General features: G+C 32.0%; 1 protein-coding gene across 1 annotated transcript in view; it reads left to right on the plus strand.

The window, feature by feature from the left end:
• The first annotated feature begins 804 nt into the window (after nucleotides 1-804).
• The window catches only part of SERPINI2 (serpin family I member 2), a 31,541-nt gene continuing 21,431 nt past the window's right edge, over nucleotides 805-10,914 (plus strand). The window contains exons 1-4 of the mRNA XM_004621668.3: nucleotides 805-1,051; nucleotides 6,081-6,311; nucleotides 7,642-7,836; nucleotides 7,917-8,109. Of these exons, the coding sequence (XP_004621725.3) occupies nucleotides 805-1,051; nucleotides 6,081-6,311; nucleotides 7,642-7,836; nucleotides 7,917-8,109 (866 nt within the window). The remainder of the gene's footprint in view (nucleotides 1,052-6,080; nucleotides 6,312-7,641; nucleotides 7,837-7,916; nucleotides 8,110-10,914) is intronic.

Raw genomic sequence — 10,914 nt, forward strand, 5'->3', positions numbered from 1 at the left:
TTCCTGAGTGCAAAGTCAGGAGTAGCCCCTGAGCATTCCTGGGTGTGACCCAAAAAGCAAAAAAAAAAAAAAATCACATAGATACATAGAGATAATATTGGTTTTAATAGCATTTAGAATTTATAATTTGCTTTTAGTTAAAATATTGCAAGTATATACATATACATATAGACATATATGTATATATATGTTTTAATTGAACCACTTTGAGATACACAATTACAAAGAGCAATCCTGACAGAGACAGAGAAAGAGAATAGAGGCAGGTTGGAGAGGGTGGGTGGTGGCATGTTTTCTACCTACCACCAATGTCCCCAGTATCCCTCCTGCCACCACCCACGCCCTCTCCAGCCTGCCTCTATTCTCTTTCTCTGTCTCTGTCTCAGTCTCTGTCTCTGTCTCTGTCTCTGTCTCTGTCTCTCTCTCTCTCTCTCTCTCTCTCTCTCACACTCTCCCTTTGGGCATTATGGTTTGCAATACAGGTACTGAAAGGCTATCATGTTTGCTCTTTTATCTTCCTTCAAGCATACAGTTCTTGCCCAGAGTGTTCATTTCCAGCTATCATTGTCACATTGTCATTGTGGCCCATTTGACAGAACTTGAAGTATTACAAAAATTTTCATTATTATGTGGTAAAATTTTCTTAATAAACATTGGCTAGTCAGGATTGCTCTTAGAACTTTCTTGTAGTTTGTTCTCATAAGCCATATAGTTATAAGAAGTAAAATTTCTGTTGAAATCATGTGTAAAATTTAATAATTTTTGAAAACTCTTTATTTTGAATTAAAAAATGCAGAGGCCAAGATGAATAAGATCTTCTTTTGGAGCATCCTCTTGGCTTTTTCTGGAAGTAAAGCCTTAAGATCCTTGGATAAGATAAATGCTGACTTTGCAGTGGATCTTTATCAAGCTATCAGTCTATCTCATAAAGACAACATTATATTTTCCCCTCTTGGAACAATATTGGCTCTTGGAATGATCCAAGTGGGAGCTAAAGGAAAAGCACAACAACAGATAAGACAAGCTTTAAAATTTCAGGAAAACTCAAAAGGTGAGATTTTAAGTTTAATTATTTAGACTGATAAAATCTGGTTAACTTTATTTTTAAGATAGTAGAGACAAGTTTTGAGGTTCTAGAACATTTACAAATGAAATCTATGGGCTGGAGAGATAGTACAGAGCAGGTAAGGCATTACTGATTCCTGAGCTCAGAGCCTACAGTAAGCCTGTGCCCCACCACATTTATCCTCCAAACCGTAATGATAACAATAATAATAAAATAAATGAAAGGTTATTTTAAATGAAATATTTTATTTAAATATAAAATTTTTATATATAATTGACATATAACTGACAGTTATAGATAACTGATAGAACATTAAGTATAAAATATTTATTTTATTGAAAGTTTAAATTAAATGAAAAGTATTGTAAGCATAAATTCACTTATAATTGTCTCCTTACAGCAATGTAATTTAAAAAAATTATTGACAATATTGAATGCAATCAAAGTGAAAGTAAAGTGAAATTTATTAGTTTCACAGGGGGGGGGCTAAGGGTGAGGGGGTTAGGGGTGTGGGGGTGCGGGGTGGAGCTATACTGGGATTCTTGGTGGTAGAATATGTCCACTGGTGAAGGGATGGGTATTCGAGCATTGTATAACTGAGATTTAAACCTGAAAACTTTGTAACTTTCCACATGGTGACTCAATAAAAAAATTAAAAAAAAAATTATTGACAATATTTCTACGAAAAAAATTTTTGAGTAGGTCTTTGTGTTTTCCTATGTTTTAAGAAATTTTAATGTTGAGCTTATCCTGTATGTGGGCATATGCACCTATATCTATAAATATGAATATTTATGTATTCTTTTAGTATGATTATTTTATGATCCTTACTCATCACAAAACTGTTTTAGAATATAATTTTTAATTGCTGCCTCAATATTGTTGCTTACAGAAATACTATAATAATATTTAATAGGTTGTTTTCAATATTTATCTTTGCATATCTATATTTATGTACCATTTTGTAAAATTTTGTGTGCATCTCTCATTACCTTATTAGCTTTTAAAAACTGAAATTTCTATTTTAAAATGATTTTTTTTCACTTAAGAGAAGATCAAATGCATTTATGTATTTTTAAAGTAAATTTTCCACAATGAAGCATAAACATAGTTCATTGGAATTATATTTTTATGTATCAGTGGTTATTATTTTGGATTTTTCCCAAAACTTGAAATATTAGGTAGAAACTTAAATGCTAGCATTCTACTTACAGGAAATACTTGTCTGTTTTCTTGATGAGCCTGTTCTATTTAGTTTCATAACTACTGCAATTTTAAACCTGACATCACTATTAGATAATGTATATCAAACAGCAAAGGTCCCCTGGAAATTTTTTACTTAAGAAGATAGTAACTCAAATTTCAGTATCTTTGCCTTAGTACTGGAATTTCTTTTCCATATACATATGCATATATACATATAAAATTTATGATCTTTATTTCATCTTAAATACAGGTACTTTTATATAAAAATGTAGGTGGTGAGAGTGAAGTTAATTGCTAAGGTTTTCCTTTGTGAATAGTATAAAATAAAAACAATGTTCCAGATTTAGTCTTAATTGTTTATATTTTATTCAGCAAATCCCATTACACAGTCCCAGAAATATTTAAATCACATAATACTTTTTGATGAATAATAGGACATTTATGAAGATATGTAAAGCTTATTCCATAATAAAATTGCAAAATTGCAGTCTCTGAAATTCAAATTACTTAAACTTATAAGCAATTCATTTTTCTTTTTAAAAAGTTTCTCTCTTAAAAAAGAACTGTGATTTACAAAATTATTGTTAGTTGAGTTTTAGGCATGAACTATTTAAATACCAACAACACCGCTAGTGTAAACTTTCCTCCATGAGTGCTCTCATGTTTCCTCCCCACCTCCACCCCACCCCAGGGACTGCTGGGTACAAGGAAAATGCACTACCCGCTGTAGTATTGCTCCGTCCTCTAGTGTACCACACTTACAACATGTGCTGGAGACTAAGTACTGATCAGTACAATCAACAGTCATATCTACATGTTAAACCATATGATTTCCCTGGCTCTAATTTAGGGAATGAACCGTTATCTTTATTAGTATTCTTTTCTGATATATGCTTAGACACTTTATGTGCAAATTAAATAAATATAGAAGGTGTATATCTTTATATTCTCATTCATATTTTGCTTCTCGGTGGCATGTTTCACTGGCTTTTAAATTCAATTTTTTATTAAAGAATAGCTGTCACAAAAATCTTAGACTTCATGTATATGACATAAGTTTCTTTGCGAAGGCAAATGAGTTGAAACTACTTTTTACATTCTGTTTTCCTCTCCCATTTCTTAGTTTCACATCTTGCCAATTTATTTCTAACCCTAATTAAATATACTTTTTAAAAAAAGATAGAATGTGTTTCATGGAGGATCACTGCATTATATTGTGCATATATATACATATAATGTTATATATAATGTTATAATAATGTTATAATAATCATGTAAATAATAAGAGAATATATTTATACATGTCTTCAATGTAGAGTTTATGTATTTGGGATAATGCCCATAAGTATGATATCTGGGTAATATTTAATTGCTTCTTTTATTTTTATAAGAACTTTTCACGTTGACTTTTAATAATGGTCACATTAATTCACATTTCACCAGTAGTTTATAGGTTTTTCTCTTTTCACACCTTCAATATTTGTTTCTTGCTTTTTTGACAGTTAGACATTCTCTCATCAAAATTTCTTACATCCATTGGGATGATGAGATAGATTTCATCCTCTTTTGTTAGATGAATTTTATCCTTTTTTTGTTGAGGTGGAATATAATGTTTTATTGACTTGATATATTGGACAATCCTTAAATTCTAAAAGTCAATTTCAAATTACCTCACTAATTTACCTCATTAATTTTTTACCTTTTCTGTTTGGAGAAGTTCTTATACCTTCATTGAGGAAGACTACTTTGAGGAAGACTTTATTAAGGTAGCTTCTGAACTACAAAAATATTTCTCTTGAATAAAATAGCAATAAGTGACTATAACTAGCTTTCTGACATAAACAGGTAAATAAATCAAACTTTCTTCCCTTTCATTATGTTCTTTTAAGACTATAATGGAATTTTTCATATTCAATCATAATGGAGTAAGAGGTTTTCATATGTCTTTCATTTCAACTATATACTTTGTCTGATAAACATGAAGTATATAGTTGATGTATGGAAAATCAGGGACTTTAAAATGAAATTCAATGTTACTTCCAGAAAATCCTTTAGGGTTGTATATAAGTTGTACCTACACAGGGATATCAAAGCAAAGACTGAAATGTAGCCTTCATTTACCTCAACAAAAAAATTTAAACTCTCAATTGAGGCATCAAAATATGGTCAATGGACCATTATGTCTCTGATATGTATTCACACACAGACACACACATACATACATACACACAAACACCTATACAATTTTTGTTCATAAGAGCTAGTGGCCAGATTTTCTCAGTAGTATGTTTATAAATCTCTTAATTTAACAGGAATATTAAAATAATATCCATTATATTTTTTCCAATAGAAATGATTGCATGAAATCAACTTTCAAGTTCAGAAACTACATAGTTAGTGTTGGGGCTAGAGCGATAGCACAGCGGTTGGGCGTGCCTTTCACGAGGCCAACCCGAGTTCGATTCCTCCGCCCCTCTCGCAGAGCCCGGCAAGCTACCGAGAGTATGGAGCCCGCACGGCAGAGCCTGGCAAGCTACCCCTGCGTACTGGATATGCCAAAAACAGTAACAATAAGTCTCTCAATGAGAGACGTTGCTGGTGCCCGCTCAAACAAATCGATGAGCAACGGGGTGACAGTGACAGTGATAGTTAGTGTTAAACTGAAAATACAACAAAGAATTTTAAAAGCTTTGATTTGAAATATGGCTTCCAGACATAATGATTGAATTCAAACATTAAGCCAAAAGTTAATGAAAAATACTGGGAATGAATATGGCACTAAAAAATATTCAGAGCTAAATTTTATCTAGGAACATATAACTCTCTGACAGCACTGTGTTCAGAATGACCAAACAATAAGTAAATAACCAGACTTAGCTCTGACTCATTTGGCTAATGGTTATAGTCAGTATTGTTAAGAATTTTATAGTACATAATCGTAGCACTATAGTCCCATTGTTCACTGATTTACTCGAGCGGGTACCAGTAATGTCTCCATTGTGAGACTTTTGGCATATCGAATACGCCATGGGTAGCTTGCCAGGCTCTGCTGTGCAAGCGAGATACTCTCAGAAGCTTGCTAGGCTCTCCAGGAGGGACAGAAGAATCAAACCCGGGTCAGCTGCGTGCAAGGCAAACACCCTACCCACTGTGCTATCGCTCCAGTCCAACAGTTCATAATAAACATCAAAAATATTTAGATTAATGAATATGAAGAAATTGACTATTTTCATTCTTAAACACCACTCAAGATGATTACAGGAGCTGCCTTGTGAATTTTAAAACCGGACAGATGCAGTTGCTCATAAGAGAGTTTCTTTAAGCTGAAATAAACACAATGTTGAAAAGGATTGTTCATCACTGTCGTACCTCCATCAACATTCATTAACATTCCCCTCTCACAAATACCATGTTATGCAAAGAATGAGATTCTAAAGATAGATTTCAAACAACTAAGCATGAGTTAAATTTGATTATAAACAGCTGAATACCATTTAAAGCCTAAAAAGGGGAGAGATTTTTTTTTTTAATTTGGGAGAGTTTTTTTAGCCTGTTTGAAGCATATTCTATTCTTTGACAGATTTCAAATTTACACATACATTCTTTTATCTATATCAAAAGTAATTTTCTCATGAAATGTGTATTTTATGGGACATAAATGTTTAAAATATTTATATTAACTCACAAATGATAGTTATACTTGAGGGGACAAAAATGGTGATATGAATCAGAGAGTTTAAAAGCAAAACTGAAAAGCTGTTGTTTTTATGTTGCTCAATATGTCATTTTACATTATAATTATTTTTAGGAGAAGAATTTTCTGTGCTGAAGTCATTTTTCTCTGCCATCTCAGAGAAAAAGCAAGAATTTGTATTTAATCTTGCCAATGCCCTCTACATTCAAGAAGGATTCACCGTGAAAGAACAGTATCTCCATGGCAACAAAGAATTTTTCCACAGTGCCATAAAGCTGGTGGATTTCCAAAATGCAAAGGCCTGTGCAGAGAAAATAAGCACCTGGGTAGAAAGCAAAACAGATGGTGAAGTTTCTTATTTTCATAAAATAATTATTTGTCATTGAATTTTTTGTTTCTAAAACACTAAAGTAAATAATGATTAAAGATTTTCTTACTAACCTTGGTTCAAGGGTATCACACCTTCTATTTTGTTTCCCTATTGTTTAAATTAAAGCTGAATTGCAATACTAAGGTAAATTGTAAGTTGCTTTCAAAAGTATACGTGTTCTCTTCATTTTTTCTATTTTGAAAGATACCTGTTTGTAGATACTTTTGACCATACCAAATGATGAGGGCTTTGTGCTCAGAATCGTTTATGGCGGACTCAGGGCACCATATGGATTGCCAGAGATTGAATCCTGGTCAGTCACATGCAAGGAAAGCGCCCTCACTGCTTTACCGCCACCCTGATCCTTATTTGTAGAACTCTGAATGGAAAAATGTTACTTACAATTTTTGCTTAAGCGTAGATATAAGTATGGCCACATAGATAACATTTTTGATGAGGTAAAATTGGATCTATTAATATCAATATAACTGAGCAACACAGAAAATGTGAACCCCCAAACCAAAGAAAATGCGTAAATAAATAAAATGTTATTAATAAAACATTGTATGATTATCGGATTGTTTAATCATATTTATTTCCAGTTAATAGTAGTTTCTTTGTTTATTCAAAGAACAAAACAAAGATTCAAATAAATTCAAAGATTCAAACTCTTACAAAATAATGCTTTATTTAGGGAAACAAGCTAAATGTGAAATGGGTGACATGAGTGGCAGTTGAAGAAGGGTCATGTTAATACTATGTTAAGTAAGAAAAATCTTAATTATGAGACAAGATCATATAATCTTGTTTGTCTCTTTACTCTGAAATACTCGTTGTATATATATGAATGATTTCCTGGAAGAAGAAAAGGTTTCTTTTCCTTTCCCAAGGTCAATGATGCCGATATGAGGGTAGCAACTAGAGTACAGCATTAAATTATTAACTATGATATGTTAGAAAATCTTAAAAATAAGTTTTAAATTCCAATTAATATGCATTAGGGATATTAAATTTTGCTCTTTTGTTTGAAAAACAATTTACACCAGAATTTCAGTTAATAGAGTTATTCTGTCAAAATTTTCTTCAGACAATAAATCAACTTCTCTTTTCTAGAAAATCATATTTGACCTTGTTTCTTAAAGAAATTTTAAATTATATTTTTCTCTTTCTTCAAATGGCCACACTTATATGATAATGCATTGTCTCTAACTGTTCTGTAACTTTTGCTTTCATTCTATTTATAGCAGTTTCACTAAATCATGATGGCATATTTCTTCCTGCCTTATTTTTGCATATCCTTCACAGGAAAAATTAAAGGCATGTTTACAGGGGAGGAATTTGGTCCTCTTACTCGGCTCATCATGGTGAACGCTATTTACTTCAAGGGGAATTGGGAGCAGAAATTCCGAAAAGAGAACACACAGTTAATGAATTTTACTATGAAAGATGGTGCAACAGTAAATATTGCAATGATGAAGACTCTTCTGAAAACAAAATATGGTAAAATTAGAAACCATATTCTAAAGCATGATTTTGGGATGTGATAACTATATCCAACAATCAAATTCTTTCTATTTCAGGTTATTTTTCTGAATCATCCATGAATTTCCAGGTACTGGAATTACCATACAAAGGCAGTGAGTTTAGTTTAATCATAATACTTCCTGCAGAAGATATGGCCATAGAAGAAATGGAAAAGTTAATTACTGCTCATCGAATTCAGAAATGGTTCTCTGAGATGGAAGAAGAAGAAGTAGAAATAAGTCTCCCTAGGTTGGAATTTCATTTTATTATCCGATTTTTGTGTTCTTACTTAAAATGGAATTTGTATAGCCAGTTGAAAGACTATAGGTGCTTGAAAAGGCTATTGATAAAAATGAGAAATACATAGAAAATATTATTTTACTTTATGGATACAAACACAGATCTAACCCATGCTAAAATTGTCCTGCCATAGGGAGGACTGAATTAATTTTTTTCAATATTCTATAGAAGTGTGAATAAATGCAAATCTTAGCACTGGAATCCTAAGATTCAATGGAATTCTTGATTCCTTATATATAGATTTAACTTTCTAGAATTTTTCTCTAGTAGTATATTCTATGAAAATAGATAAAAGATTATCAAATCAAAGAATATCAAAAGATAAGATATATATCACTTTTGACAAGTGATATCTAACAGACATTAAATAAAAAACAAAATACTATAGTCAATTTTAGGTGTTAATACAAAATGAAAATCAGAAAGGCATAATAACTCAGGAAGCAATAAACATGAACACTAATATTTTCAAAAACTTTTTTCTTTGGGTTTGGGTTTTATCTCTCCAGCCAGAACACTGACCTATTAATAATAGAAGACAGGAAAACTTGAGAGGGTAAGATTGTAATAACCATAATTCCATTCACACATTGCCAAATCTCTTTAAAGGGATGAATGTCTATTAATAGATTATATTTAATTCTTCCATTTTTGAAATTTTATGCAAATTCTTCAAGACAGACATGGTCCATTGGAACCTTTTTCTGTCTTTTACTCTCCTAAATCTCTTGGCTAAACCTAAATCTAAAATTCCTAAACTGCCATTTCATTCCATTTGAATTTAGTCATTAATTTCAATCATATCATCACCAAATCTTTTCAATATTTCTGTCACCATTGAGACAGAAATGTCTCAAATGATGCTATTTTTCTTCCCAAACCAGCAAATCCTCTGAAAGTCACTTTTATTCATCTACTGACATTGTTAGAGCAAAATTCTAGAAAGTAGTCAATTCTTGCCTCACTAAGACTAGCACTTAGATAAGTGGCATCTAACAGACATTGAATTATAAACAAAATACTGTGGTCAATTTTATGTGTTAAACAATTTTTTAACACATTATAACAAAACTTCACCTCTTGTTCTCCATACACGACTTAAGTTTATTTCTTTAACTCATTATATTTCCAACTTCTTATTCTTAAAGAAAACTTGTCATCAAGCAAATTATTTCACTCTTTACCTCAAAATTATATAAATATTTGCTATTTAATATTTGCTATATAGGAAAATAAAACTTTATTTTCATATTCTTTCCTTGATGTCAGGAGTTGGAAAATGTTACACCATGCTGTTATCACTCTAAACTTGAACTGTTAATTTAAATATTATTAACCCTAAACCCATCTAGCCATACTTCTATACACTTCTTTCTCTGAAAAATATTTTGCTTACTAATGTAGGTTTTTTTTTCTTTTTCCAGATAATGATTATCAAAGTTTTTTATTCAGAATTTTTATATGTTGTCCTTTAGAATGCATCCCTTATTAACTATATCCCTAAAATTGGAATCTCTTCCCAAATCCTCTCTTCCAGTCTTCTACTACATATTTTATCTCTCTGAAAATCATTCAGTCTTTCATATTTTTATTTGTTTGTTTTAACTCCAAGTACATGCTAAACATTTGCACATTAATGATATTATGGAATCAAGCATAAATGATTTACCTAAAAATTATCATCATCATCATCATCATCATCATCATCATCATCATCATCATCATCCAGTTGATCATCGAATTTTTCGAGCAGTCTCAGTAATGTCTCCATTTGTCCTAGCCCTGAGATTTTAGAAGCCTGCATCTACTCTTCCCTCCCAATGATGCCGCATTGGAGGCTCCTTCAGGGTCAGGGGAATGAGACCCAGCTTGTCACTGGTTTTGGCATATGAATACACCAAGGGGACCTTGCGAGGCTCTACCATGTGGGCAGGAAACTCTCAGTAGTTTTCCAGGTTTTCCCAGAGGGAGAAGTAGGCTATAAGATATCGCACGGCACATTTCTGGTTTCCCAGATTTCCCATTTCCCAGTAGCTAGATGGTCACACCCAGGCACTGCCCTCAGCGTCGTGTACCTACTAATATAAATAATTATTTATCAGCTTATTAATTTGTTAACTTAGTTTTCCATCCTTCTTTATCTTTTTCTACTCTTTCTTGTCTACATCCCTCTCATTTGTTATTGATAAAATCACTCTCTTAGGGTCAAAAGAAGTCTGTGTTTGAAAACTAATTGCCATATACTAGTCACTTGAATATCTTCTGATGTAGTCTTACAAATGATACTATAACCAAGATGGCCTCAAATTAATCAGCCTCCAGAACTGTCTAGATAAGAAAGGCAGTCCCTGACTCAAGTGTGTCAAAACAACCTTTATAAGCATGTTGGAAATTTCCACAAGAATATTTCATAGTTCAAAATTCTATCCAGTCTAATGGGTATATTTTTCAAATAGTTTGGTCATATATGCTACCTTAAATTGCCAGCACACATCTTACACAAATTTATCTTATTCTAAACACAGACTTTACTTCAAGTTCCTTCAAACACAGCTGCTGTGAGTTGAATTGTGTTCTTTCCCCATCCATATATTGATATATATGAAACATTAACTTATTTGGAGAAAGAATCTTTAGTGGGATAAATCAATTAAGGTAGATTTTAATCCAATGTGACTGGAGTCTTTAAAAAAGAGGAATATTTTGACTAAAGAGGTATACATGTAAAGAAGACTATATGTAGATACATAGGGA

This window comes from Sorex araneus, chromosome 2 (genome assembly GCF_027595985.1).
Source record: "Sorex araneus isolate mSorAra2 chromosome 2, mSorAra2.pri, whole genome shotgun sequence".
Lineage (NCBI taxonomy): Eukaryota > Metazoa > Chordata > Mammalia > Eulipotyphla > Soricidae > Sorex > Sorex araneus.